General features: G+C 37.3%; 1 protein-coding gene across 9 annotated transcripts in view; it reads left to right on the forward strand.

The window, feature by feature from the left end:
• CTNNA2 (catenin alpha 2) overlaps positions 1 to 13313 on the forward strand; it is a 1079777-nt gene that overhangs the window by 769514 nt on the left and 296950 nt on the right. Inside the window, exon 1 of one of the 9 annotated variants that reach the window (XM_072769999.1) lies at positions 6763 to 6819. The exons of the other annotated variants lie outside the window; for them this stretch is intronic. Within the exon in view, the coding sequence (XP_072626100.1) occupies positions 6778 to 6819 (42 nt within the window). The 5' untranslated portion in view covers positions 6763 to 6777. Of the gene's footprint in view, positions 1 to 6762; positions 6820 to 13313 lie in introns of those variants that run through there. 9 annotated transcript variants of the gene reach the window in all.

A 13313-nucleotide genomic window follows, 5' to 3' on the forward strand; every position in this document is an offset into this window, starting at 1 on the left:
TTTACTTCATTTAGATGCTCTAAAATAGTCAAAAGATTTGTTTAATCTGAATATCATTTTCTAATATACTTTTAAAGAGAAAGGTATAGTCTAAAAGATTGCCATCTAGGCTCCTACCAATGCTAAGCAGTACTTTAAGAGAGTACTTCAAAGAGAGTACCTCTCTTAAAGCAGCAAAAGGTAAGATTCCAAAAGAGTAAGTAACAGCACAAGTTGCACAGCTGGCCACTGGAAAAGCCACGGGTTGAATCTGATACTTGAATAGGCTTTATCTGATTCTTAAAGCTCATACTTTTCCACTCCCCCATATTGTTTCCCAAAAAACTTAGCTGTGTATAATTAATAGCAACCTAAAAAAAAGCAATTATGATTTATTTTGTTCTTGTGTACCCTTTTTTCATATGTAACTTAAAAAATTTTAATTCCAGTAACCATCACTGAGTAAAGACAGTGTATGTCCTATGGTGCTGATTTAAGCAAACAAGTTAGGAGAATTAAGGATGGAACACAGGGTTTTGAGATGCTTGCTAGGTAGAGTAGCTTGGGAGAATTTCCAAGAGGCAGATGCTTCACCAAAATCTGTTGCTCTGGTCAGAGGAGGGAAGGGACATAGGAAAGGAAAGACAAGCTCTAAGAAAAGAAAGAGAAAAGGGCTGCTATCGAAAATACTAAAATTCTTTCAGATTACATGGAGCAGCAGATGGCACAATGTAAAGGACAAACGGATTAACTTGCTGCGATGTTTGGTGTCCACTTCATAGCCAACCGTAAAAGGCACTTGGATCAATTGGGAAAGCATCGACTTTGTTAAATGATAGCTTCCAGAACATGCCATCTGTGGTCTCTGCCTGTTCTTATTGCCTGATGAAGACTGGAATTGCTCTTCCTGAAAAAGCAAATTCTTTCATCTGGTTGTTTTTCTTATTCCTTTGAATTATTCTCAGAGATGGAATTTGTGTATATCTGAGAAGGACCTTGGCTTCAAAACATTTCTGCTCTCAATGGTTTCATATGTCTCCGCAGCATCATACTGAGAGATTGTTAGCAAAGAGGCAGCTTTGTGGATTTGTTGATTCATTTCTTTATAGGGAAAGGGTATCTTTTGGCATCATATAGGATTCTAAACATTGTACAGAAATCCTGAAAAACGAAAAAAAAAGGAGATCCTAGTAGGTGAGTTTTTGCCCCATGTTCTAATCACCGTTTCTCCTTTCTTCTATGGTTCTAATCACCGTTTCTCCTATGGTTACCTAAAATCTACAGAAGCAGAGATTCTCCACCTCCCCAGTTCCTCTGGCTTCCCATGCCCCTCCGCCATCAATATTCCTTTAATCTCCCTAAAGCCCATTGCCTTCTAATTTATCTTCATTGTTTATCTTGATTAAATCCCTAAATACTATTCATTTTATCTTCTCTCATTTTTCCTCCTTGTGAATTGCCCCTCTTCCCCATTATCTTTTTTTGATTAAGAAGTTTTCTTTTAGGGGTGCCTGGGTGGCTCAGTAGGTTGTGTCCGACTCTACATTTTGGCTCAGGTCATGATCTCAGGGTTGAGATCGAATCCCACCTTGGGCCTTCTGTTGGGAATGGAGCCTACTTGGGATTCTTTCTCTCTCCTTCCTGTCCCCATCCCCAAACTTATGTTCTCTCTCTCTCTCTCTCTCAAAAAAAAAAAAAAAAAGAGTTTCAACTTGATATATTTAAAAACTGTTATAACTAGGCCGGGGGCTAAATAGAAGTTTATTTTCATATAGTCTATATTTATAAAAGATCTGCTAAGATACTTAATTAACTACAGTAAATACTAGGAGGATGTTTAAAGTATTATAGAATGAATCTTCAGTTCCATAGAAGCATCATTTAGGTATAAATATAATTGTAGAGTAAGAGGAGGGTACTCCTTGAACTAACAGTGCTTTGGGAATGAGAATGTGCTTTTGGCATTATGAGTGGGTAAATTTTCAGTATGAGGGATTACTGAAGCTTTGAGGGAAGTTTGGAATCTTTGGCCCTACCCACTAAATGCCAGTGGTGCCAACTGAGTCATTTGGCCACCAAGGACATTCACACAGATTTCCAAATGAAATGGAAAGGCTTATTATATTGTAGCATTCTTATTCATTAGGTTCTTTAAAACTACCAGTGTTTAGAGAGATGTCCCATGGAATTCATTCATATTTCTTACAGTTACTATAAGATAATTATATATACATACATATATATGAACATGTCAGTGTTGAAGATCAAGTGCCAGGCTGTTGCTTCAAGAAACGGCATATAAAGCATTCTACTTAAAAGCAAAAGAAGTTGTCTTGATTACTTAGATGTTATCCTCCCATTCTTCCAACAAATCCTCTAAGCAAGTCCAATAGTTCCTACCCTGTAGTAATTTATAATGCATAGAATATTTTTCTGCCTTGCAGTTTTAATGACAATTAAGCAAATGAATGTGTTAAAGCACTTGAAACCAATTTTATCACTGGTGTTGTCTCAATGATAGGGAAGAGAACTGCCTACCCTATCCCCAGCGTACCAGCAACCACATCTCAATGACTACATTCATGCGTGTAGGATTTTGGGACCCTCTGCATATCAATGCCAGCCTCAAGCACGACAAATTTCCCGTCAATGTTGTAATGTAACACTTTGCATTTCAAAACAGGCACTTAAATTCAGTCAGAACTCACATGTAGCAGTGCTTCTGGAAACATCCCCAAATAAGGCATAATGCAGGATTTAAACATTTCAGATGACCCAAGCTTAATCTGAAGAAGCACATGAGTTTGATCATTAGCCTTTTTTGTGATGAACTCCAACAGTTATTTGTATGCATTTTGTTAGAACTCATACAACCATTGTGAAGAGAATAAAAGAATAAAAGGAAATTTATTATTGCTATAGCAAGTAGAATTCAGATTAAAAATGAAACCCACAATCCAGCTGTAAATGTGGTTAAATACGATGAAAATGGGGACTAAATTGTTTTCTTTCTCTATGTAGGTGAGATTGGCTCTGAACTAGGAATGAATGGAGCCTAAATGTGATGCTTGCCGCTAGCCAGGAGAAGGCATCTATGCCCTCACCAGGTCAACTTTTGATTCCCTGCTGTGTCTGGGTTGTAGGTGGGAGTAAACCCCCTCACTTCCATGAGATGAGTTAACCTACAGTTCACAGTGGCCACATTCCTGGGAAAACAACTTGTCAAGAGAAATGATTAAGGAGAGCCATGTTTGACTTCAATGCTGCCCAATTGGTGAATTATATTTTTAGAGCAATCAGCTTAAATCCTAGAGATTGAAATTGTGCTGCTTACTGACTGCCTGGGTGATTTGGCATGAAATTTAATTTGCTTTAACATGCATGGGGGTAAGCAGAGGGACATTAATTTCACATTTGAAAGTTACTGTATTACTTTGGAAATAACTAAGGTCTTAGTGTAAGAATTTGCTTTCATTTCCGTTCTTCAAAACAGGTATGATGCTCTAACCAAACTTGGTTCTCTAGTCTACTTGTCTGGGCAAATTCTTCTTTTCTCTGTGATTTCTATTTTCTCTCACTTTGATGTTAATATTAATTGAGTACTTCACAAATAGTAGGCACTTATTTAATTGATCATCTAATCAATGTTCAGCACATTTAACATCCTAGTTTTATATTTGAGGAAAGTTGACATCTCCTGGTCCTTTTCTCCTTACCTTTCCTATACTTGCAGGGTTATAGGAGATAGCTCTCATCTTTTTCTCTCCCTTCTGCCTTCTAGTATGACCCTTTATTAGAACCCTGATGCATATTGAATGAGCCTAGTTGCAGGGAAGAATTTTAAGGTCAAGGGCTGTTTTTGAAAATTTTTGCTACATAGGGATCCAGCTTTTAAGACATTAAGTTGGTCCTCAGAGTCCTGTCCATTTAAAATTATTTATAAGTTAAGGTAGAGCTAAGCTGAAAATTTGTAGGCTTTTAATAACACTCACAATAGTAAAGTGCTGCCAGTGAATCAATGTCTTGAATCTACGTAGAGAGCTAAATGAATAAGCCACTTTATATGCTCCAAGCTAGTGAAATGTAATGAATATTGAAGATGTCTAAGCTAGAGGTCTTCCCTGCTCAGTAATCTGTAAATGCCCAAATAATTTCCACTGGTCAGTGTTTACATCGCATTGTAAACTCAACTCTATTTGAGCATTGGAATGCTGACCAGTAGTGGTTGATTTATACAGTGGGTTTGATGTTGGATAATTCCCAGGTTTTGAAAACTTGAATTAAATGCTAATTGTGCTTGCAGTAAATGTTTTAATTGGCCACTCCTTCAACAGTAAATATTCCTTCACTGGGATATTTCAGTAGATATTTTTCTTATAACAGTTGTAAAGGGATGCTTGCTTGGCCCCCTGAAGATCCTCTTAAGTTTATCACTTTGCATGTTTAGTGAATACTGGCATGATTTATTATTTAATAGGTTATGGAAATATGCCATTTCTGGAAATGACAGTAAGTACTGTAAAGAATAATCTCAGGAGAGCTATGTGATTCATCTAATTAAGCTGTTTTGAGTTTGTTATGAGATAAATGTATCTTCAGCTGATCTTATTGCATAGAATACCAGGCAATAGGGATATTTTTAACTTCTTCCTTACCATATATGTTACCCCATTGTAACTCACCACAAATGATATAAGATCTAGAGCTGTGTCTTTTTTTTTTTTTTTTAAAGATATCAATAAATGTATTCCCTTTGGAAAAGTAAGTTCATTACTTCTATTAGGACAATACATGTATCAATACTGCAGAAGACAATATTTACTAAGTGAGTGTTTAAGAGGTTTAAATGTGATTATGTTTTTCCCAAAGGAATCTAGTTAATCTTGTTCCACCAAAATGCTAAGGTCCTAAAGTATTTTTATCATAGCCAGAATTATCTTCCTCATCAATCAGTAGCATTTCCCTCATTCCCCTTTTAGATTTTAAAATTCCTGTAAATAGCAAAATAAGCAGTTGGGGAGGTGGTTTTATTCTTAAGCAATAAGGGATGAAATTGAGTCATGACAGTGTAAGACTAAACTGAACCCCAACAGCTATTGCTATTTTCTATCTTAATGGAATTATGGGGTGTTTGCCATTGGTGTGATAAAAGTCCAGTGGTCTTCTTTTTCAAATATTTGACATATCACTCTAGTTAGCATCTTGTTAACTCTTTTATCTGTTCTAGTATAGCCTGGCTGTGTATGGGGCTACAGTACACCCAATTATGCTGAATAGGTTGAAATTAAAATATCTAGAATACAATCAAAGACCACAGGTCTCCTAATTCAAGCTGTTTATTCCTTCGTGTCACTGTGGGAAAAATTCTGAGTAAGCAAATTAAGGGAGAGGTTTTCCAGGCCTACCTCTGCCTGATGTAGTTACCAGGTGACCTCAGAAATGGGGCTTCCATATCATTACAAAACAATGATTGTGGGATCCCTGGGTGGCGCAGCGGTTTGGTGCCTGCCTTTGGCCCAGGGCGCAATCCTGGAGACCCGGGATCGAATCCCACGTCGGGCTCCCGGTGCATGGAGCCTGCTTCTCCCTCTGCCTATGTGTCTGCCTCTCTCTCTCTCTCTCTCTCTCTCTCTCTCTGTGTGTGACTATCATAAATAATAAATAAAAGAAAAAAATTATTAAAAAAAAACAATGATTGTGCACCAGTTCTACCTAGAGCACTGAGCTGTTGCCATGATCGAGTGAGATAACCTCAGTGAAAGTGCTTTATAAACTCTAATGGCATTATGCTTTGAAAATGTGACATTTAGTGTCATGGAGCAGCAAGGCACTAAATAGTATGTCAGTGGCTTAAATTAATATAGTTTCCCAAACTACCTTAAATTCCTAATTTAAGAAATTGCTTAAACATGAAAGAATTTCATTCGACATGCGCAGTTCACTGACTGACACAGTCTGTGCTCTAGGAGATATCTTAATAGCAAGAAAGGAGGGAGCTTGTTGGCAGGGTAAATGGAGGCAAATGAAAGGCAGGATTTCTGTTGTAAAGAGCAGCCCCTGAGAGTTTGATTAGAGCAGTTAACCACACCTGGGCCACATTTGGAGCTTCCTCTTCTTAACCTAATGAGTCTTTTGCACCTCTTCAGTTGTGGAAACCTAGCTTCAGAAGTATTTAGACCAAAACACTTTATCGAAAGAAACAGAATGGAAATGCTGTGACCGGAGGATATAGGGGATAGAATTGTATAAAGGTGAGTATATGGAGGAGAGATGAGAGAGAGATGAGTGAGGATAGAGAAGATATAATTATGGTTCTTGATTTGAAAAGCCTTTTGGCCATTGTCGTCATGAACAAAGCCCTCATCCCCTGGGTGCAGAACTAGAAAAAGCAATGATTTACACGACTCCCTTGTCCACTGTTGTAAATAGATGCATCTGTAGTGTATGTGGATTTCTGGGGACAAATTTTGAGACAGCAAAGGTATAACAAAGCACAAAGAGAATCACCAGTGTTGGGAGGGCTATGAAAGTAAACAGAGTTAGGAGTATTTGGGGGAAATTTTAGAAGAGAAATCTTAGGGAAGATAGAATTTCCATAGTTCAAATAATTGAACTCATGCCTTCAGCATGGGTGGAAGTATAGGGAAATATGTTTCCATGGCAACACGTGGACAATCTTTTCTATGAACAGAGTTGTTCTCTGGAAGTGGTGAAGTCTAGATCATTGTTTCTCAATGTCAGAAGCTGCTGCTGCTGGTTTGAAGATGGCCATGAGCATCTGGATAGTTCTTATTACTCATGGGAGGATGTGGTCACATGCAAGAGGATGAGCTGCCAAAGGTAGAAGTCAGGGATTGCTGCACTGAATGGGAAGGTACACAGAGAAGCTCAGATGTCTCTTTCAACGTGAAACCTCTCTATTAACCTGAAGCCTTCTGTATATTAATTCATTGACCACTCCCTATATTACTTAAATCCTCGGCAAGTGTTGCCGGTTGATCATAATCCTAATTTTTCTTAGTATACAAGGAATACATTAGTGGGAGGGTTAGTGTTGTTTGTCATTTATTTGTCTATCTCCAAGTGTCCAGGGCATAGATATGGATAGGGTAAGGGCTCATTTAAGATATGAGAGAGGACATGTGCTATCTGGTTTAGGACATTCTGGTTTCTACATTTCACTATGAGCCTCCTTAATTGTAGCAGACATTCCTATATACCTACCACTAGTTCATTCTCTTTTTGGTATTAGTAATAACACTATCCAGGTTGCCAGTGTGTTGGCTCAAAAAAGTTGACTTTCTAGATTTCTTTGCTGCTAGAAATGGCCCCTTGGTGATGTTCTGGCCAATGAAATGTAAGCAGAAGCCCTTTGGGAGAGATACTGCTTTTCTCATTAAAAATCCGACATGTTCTTCTTGCTCTTTTCTTGTGTCTTTCATGCTTGGAATATGAATACAGTGTCTGGAAGTTCAGCAGCTCCCTTGTGATGATGAGGACTGGAACTATATTTAGAAAATTATAGACACTCTGACTTTGGTGAGCTTCTGTACTAACTCTAAACAGTCTCCTAAAACAGTCTCCACAACTTCTTGCTATGTGAGAGGAATAAATGCCGTACTGTTTAAGACACTTTTAGGTGGATTTCCACTACATGCTGCCATATATTGTCCTCATTGATATCCTAGCAACTGCCATGCTCCAGGCAGGTAACTTATTGTCATTTGAATTTGAATGACTCAACATCCTAAGTTATCATCAGCTGAAATATTTCATTACATGTGATGATAAACTTATTTTTGTTTTTTTTTTCCACATTGGACATATTTTTTTTTCTTTTTTGAACTCTTCTATGATTTTTTAAAAAAGATTTTATTTATTTATTCATGAGAGACAGAGAGAGAGAGAAGCAGAGACACAGGCAGGGAGCCTAACGTGGGACTCGATCCTGGGTCTCCAGGATCAGCCCCCGGGCTGAAGACGGTGCTAAACCGTTGAGCCACCTGGGCTGCCCTCTTCTATGATTTTTTTTAAAGTCTTGTTTTCAATGAACGTTAAACTGACATTTCAAATTAGGCAGTACAATTGATACTGTCCTGAGATTAAAAAAATAAATAAATAAAATAAAGTGACATCCATGAAAAGTGAATATTTGCCTTCCATGGTCTATAATACTGGGTAAATAGTACAGTCACATTGTTCACATTTTTTTTTTCCCAAAAAAGATTTCATTTCTTAGTCCATCCATTTCACTCTTCAAAATAATCACTGTCCTCCACTGGAGCCCTCTTTATCCTTAGTAAGTCTCTTATGTCAATTATGTAATAGTTTGGCCCTTTTTGGCTTTTGTTTCTCCTTGCTTCTTTTCTCTCAGCAAAGCAGCCTGCAGAGCAATAAGATAGGGAACATGCCTGCTGGGCCTGATTTTCTTCTTCAAAATAGCTGTGGCCACTGGGTAGTGATAAAAGGAGTCAGCTCATTGTAGAAGCTAAAAACCAGGTAAGAGGATTTAGCCCCACATTGGTGCAAAGGTGACTTCTGCACAGAGAGTCAAATCTGTATTTGGTTTGAATATAAACAGAAGGCCGAGGGACTTGGTGAAGACATCGCTATACCCAGATGACCAGGAACTCCAGCCCACTGACTTCACAAGTGAATCCTGCAAGTGATGTGGTCCTCTGCCAATTTCCTAGTCTCTGTGGGCCTCATTTGTAAAAAGAATGGACTCTGAGATTTCTTCTAGCTCAGACATCCTGTGCTATTCTCATTCAATAAATATTTTTGTACTCCCATAATGGGTCAGGGATTACCCTAGTGATAGAGATGCAACAGTAAATAGTACAGAAAGGAGAATGCACTGAAGTTTAAGAGTCCAGAGAATAGGAGAGAACAGAAAGCAGATTGTCATGGAGAAAAGAAGCAGAACAGAGGGGTAAATAGAAACATTATTAAAATATGCCTACTTCTACATCTTCAATGAAGATTTCTTGGACACTACACTCATCATTGATCTTACCTTCTAGGGAGTCCTGAAGCATTTCTGTCGGCATTATTTTTTTTAGCACTTATCAGTCATTTGTATTAGGAAATCTCTTTTTGAGCATTTTTCTTATCTTCTCAACTAGGTTGAGAACACGTATAGGTCACATACTTCTGTAAAGCTGTATCAAAGTACTTTTGTGTATGAAGTATTAAATAAGCCAGACAAGTGCTTTGGATCTCTTCAAAAACCTAGAAGCAAAGAAAGAAGTCACAAAAGGTAGTTAATATTTATGGAATAAGTTGAGATCACAGGAAGGTAGAAATGGTGAAGTTGAGCTAGGAGTGTGAACTTCAGACAGGCTGACCACCCATAACCAAGCACAAACCAGAAGTTATGTGAACCACTTGGAGAGTCCAAATTGTGGCCAAGTGAAAGGTCTATCTTGAAGCACCTTGGTCTTCGTTTAGGTAATCCATGGCATGCATTTACCTCCACAAATCACAGAAGGTTCATCTTAAAGTTGCTTTATAAGGAGAGACATTTGGAGTAGTTTGTTTTTGACAAGGAAGGAAGAAAAAAAAGTAATAAAGGGGAGGGGAAGGGATGGAAGAAGATAGCATGATATTCTGCAGATAGGTTTTGACAATATCACAATCTTTCCATAATTGGTATTTATGTTCGTGTTGACCCCTCTTTGTGAGACCTCAAATGGCAGGAAGTCTTACTTCTAGCATTACCTGTCACAGTACCTATCATGGGGCTGGGTGCAAACAGGACTGCTTTGGCATGTCATGTCAGAAAGGCATAAATAGGACTGAATGGGCAGATGAATGGAACCAATGCCTCTTCCTTCCACCTGGGCTCCAAGTGGAACCAGAAGATGAGGCAGCAGAATATAGGGGAACAGAGGGTCTCAAGGTCTTTCTCTCTTTCTTTCTTTTCTTTCTTTCTTTCTTTCTTTCTTTCTTTCTTTCTTTCTTTCTCTCTCTCTCTCTCTCTCTCTCTTTCTTTCTTTTTTTTATTTTACCCGTTTATTCATAAGAGACCCAGAGAGAGGCAGAGACACAGGCAGAGGGAGAAGCAGGCTCCATGCAGGGAGCCCGATGTGGGACTCGATCCAGAGACTCCAGATCATGCCCTGGGCCCAAGGCAGGCGCTCAACTGCTGAGCCACCCTGGCTGCCCCAAGGTCTTATTTCTTGATGCTTATGTACTGGAGATAGAAGAGCCAGTATGGTTCTTCTAGTCAGATCCACCCATTTTGCACTCAAGCAATGAGAACCAAAGACGGGGTTCAGAGACTCCTGGTTCCAAACCTTGGGCCAGTTGTTCATCTATTAGGTTCATATAGCTGATGCCATTAAACACCTTCACAGATTTTTGACAGCTACTGCCTGACCCAGGACTCTGCTAAGAGATACCATCTCTAGAGTTGATTTCTTGGTGACACCTGGTAATACAGGGTACCTTTAGGACAGGAGAGGCCAGTAGTGGAACTTATCTTTGCACATGACACCCACTGATAAAGACAAATAGGGCCACCTAATCCCTAGTCTCCATGGATGTAGGCTCTGTTAGGGCAGAAACTATGTCCTTCTTGTTCATTCCTTAGCTATGTGAACTGAGTCAACATCCTTAAACTTTTCCATGTCTAACTTTCATCATCCATGAAATATGGATACTATTAGCACCTGTTTCATAGAGGTGAGATGAGAAGGAATTCAGTTAATGCTTATAAAGTGTGTAGCACAGTGCCTGGCACATGGTAAGCATTCAATGAACTTTAGTTAATGTTGCTTAGTTATTATTAGCTATTATTTCAGTCTTATACTGTGTCTGGCACATTTTAGCTATGTAAAAATATTTGTGTTTAGTTTGTGATCCCTTAAAGCATTTTTGGAAAAGTTTGTGTTTCCTTACACATCTTTAAGTAGATAATAAAATTATTTTCATCCTAAGTCTAATTTGATGCAAAAGATGCAGCTTCTAGTATTTTGTATATGTTGACTTTTTAAGATAAAGCTCTTACATCATTTTTAAAAGTATATCTAATGGAATGGAAATAATACTATCATCCATTAAAAATATGAATATATTATTTTATTACATTTTCAATGTTGGATCGTTTCTTTTCCTTTTTGGATTAAGATTCCTATTCTCTGCTGGCATAGAAATTCATACAAAACAATTTATATTTAGGCATGACAATTTTTTACTGATTTTTTTTTTTTTAGCTCCCAGTTACTCTAGGACCACTTATTGAAAAGATCTTTTTGATTTTTCTGTATAAAATTGCTTTGATGTCAATATTAAAAATAAAGTGACCATATATGTGTAGGTCACTCTACTTAGTTTTATTGACCTTTTTGCCTGTATTTATGCCTGTATTTATTTTTCTTAATTAGTATAGCTTTACAGTAAGTTTTAAATCTGATAGAGTCACTTTATTCTTTAAGATAATCTTGGTTCTTCCATTTTCTTGGATTGGCTTTTAAGTTTAGAATCAGATGATCACTTTCTATCAAAAAAACCCAGGCTGCTGAGATTTGATTGGGATCCCACTCCATCTTTAGATAAATTTCAGAAGAACTGATATCTTCTTATCTATGAACTCATTTCTCTCTACAATTTTTATAGTTATTAATGTAGTGGTTTTAAATGTCTTTCATTAAATTTATTCCTTAGGTACTTGACGTTTTTGAAGCTTTTGCAGAAGGTAGTAGAATAAAATATTTAAACTAATACTTATTTTTTCTAAAATACTTATCCCAGATTGAATTATTATTACAACAGTTATTAACATAATGTATCAAAACAACAAATAGCATAACCTTTTAAAAGTTTTATTTGAATTTCAGTTAGTTAACATAAACTGTAATGTTAGTTTCAGATGTACAATATAGTGATTCAGCAATTCCATACAACACCTGTGCTCATCCCAACAAGTGCCCTCCTGAATCCCCAACACCTATTTTACCCATCCCCCACCAATATCCTCTCTGGTAATCATCAATTTGTTCTCTGTAGTTAAGAGTTTCTTTCTTGGTTTGACTCTCTCCCATTCTCTCTCTCTCTCTCTTTTTTACCTTTGCTCATTTGTTTTGTTTCTTAAATTTCACATATGAGTGAAATCATATCGTACTTTTCTTTCTCTGACTTATTTCACTTAGCATAATACTGTCTAGCTCCATCCATGTCATTGTAAATGGCAAGATTTCATTCTTTTTATGGCTGAGTAATATTCCATTATATGTGTATACACACACACACACACACCACTGCTTCTTTATCCATTCATCAGTCAGTGGACACTTGGGCTATTTCCATAATTTGGCTATTATAGATAATGCTGCTATAAACATAGGGGTTCATGTATCCTTTTGAATTAGTATTAGTATTTTTATATTCTTTGGGTAAGTACCTAGTAGTGCAATTGCTGGATTGTAGAGTAATTCTATTTTTAACTTTTTGAGAAAACTCCATACTGTTTTCTACAGTGGCTACACCAGTTTGCATTCCCACCTACAGTGCAAGAGGGTTCCCCTTTCTCCACATCCTTGCCAACACCTGTTGTTTCTTGTGTTGTTGACTTGAGCCATTCTGACAGGTGTGAGTTGATATCTGATTGTAGTTTTGATTTGCATTTCCCTGATGATCAGTGATGTTGTGCATCTTTTTATGTGGCTGCCGGCCATTTGTAGGTCTTCTTTGGAAAAATGTTTTTTCATGTCTTTTGCCCATTTTTAATTGGATCATTTGGTTTTTGGGTGTTAAGTTCTTTATATATTTTGGATACTAACCCTTTATCAGATATGTCATTTGCAGATATATTCTCCTATTCCATAGGTTGCCATTTAGTTTTGTTGATTGTTTCCTTGAGTGTGTAGAAGCTTTTTATTTTTATTTTTTGAAGCTTTTTATTTGATGAAGTTCCAATAATTTATTTTTGCTTTAGTTTCCCTTGTCTCAGGAGATGTATCTAGCAAGAAGTTGTGAAGGCTGATATCAAAGAGGTTACTGCCTATGTTTTCTAGGGTTTTGATGGTTTAAGGTTTCACATTTAGGTGTTTCATCTATTTTGAATTTTAAGACAGTGGTCCAATTTCATTCCTTTTGCATGTTGCTGTCCAGTTTTCCCAACACCAATTGTTGAAGACACTTGTCTTTTTTCCTATTGGATATTCTTTCTTGTTTTGTTGAAGATTCATTGACCATAGAGTTGTGGGTTCATTTCTGGGTTTTCTGTTCTGTTCTCCTGATTTATGTGTCTATTTTTTTTTTAAGATTTTATTTATTTATTAATGAGAGACAGGGAGAGAGAGAGAGAGAGAGAGGCAGAGACACAGGCAGAA

This window comes from Canis lupus, chromosome 12 (genome assembly GCF_048164855.1).
Source record: "Canis lupus baileyi chromosome 12, mCanLup2.hap1, whole genome shotgun sequence".
Lineage (NCBI taxonomy): Eukaryota > Metazoa > Chordata > Mammalia > Carnivora > Canidae > Canis > Canis lupus.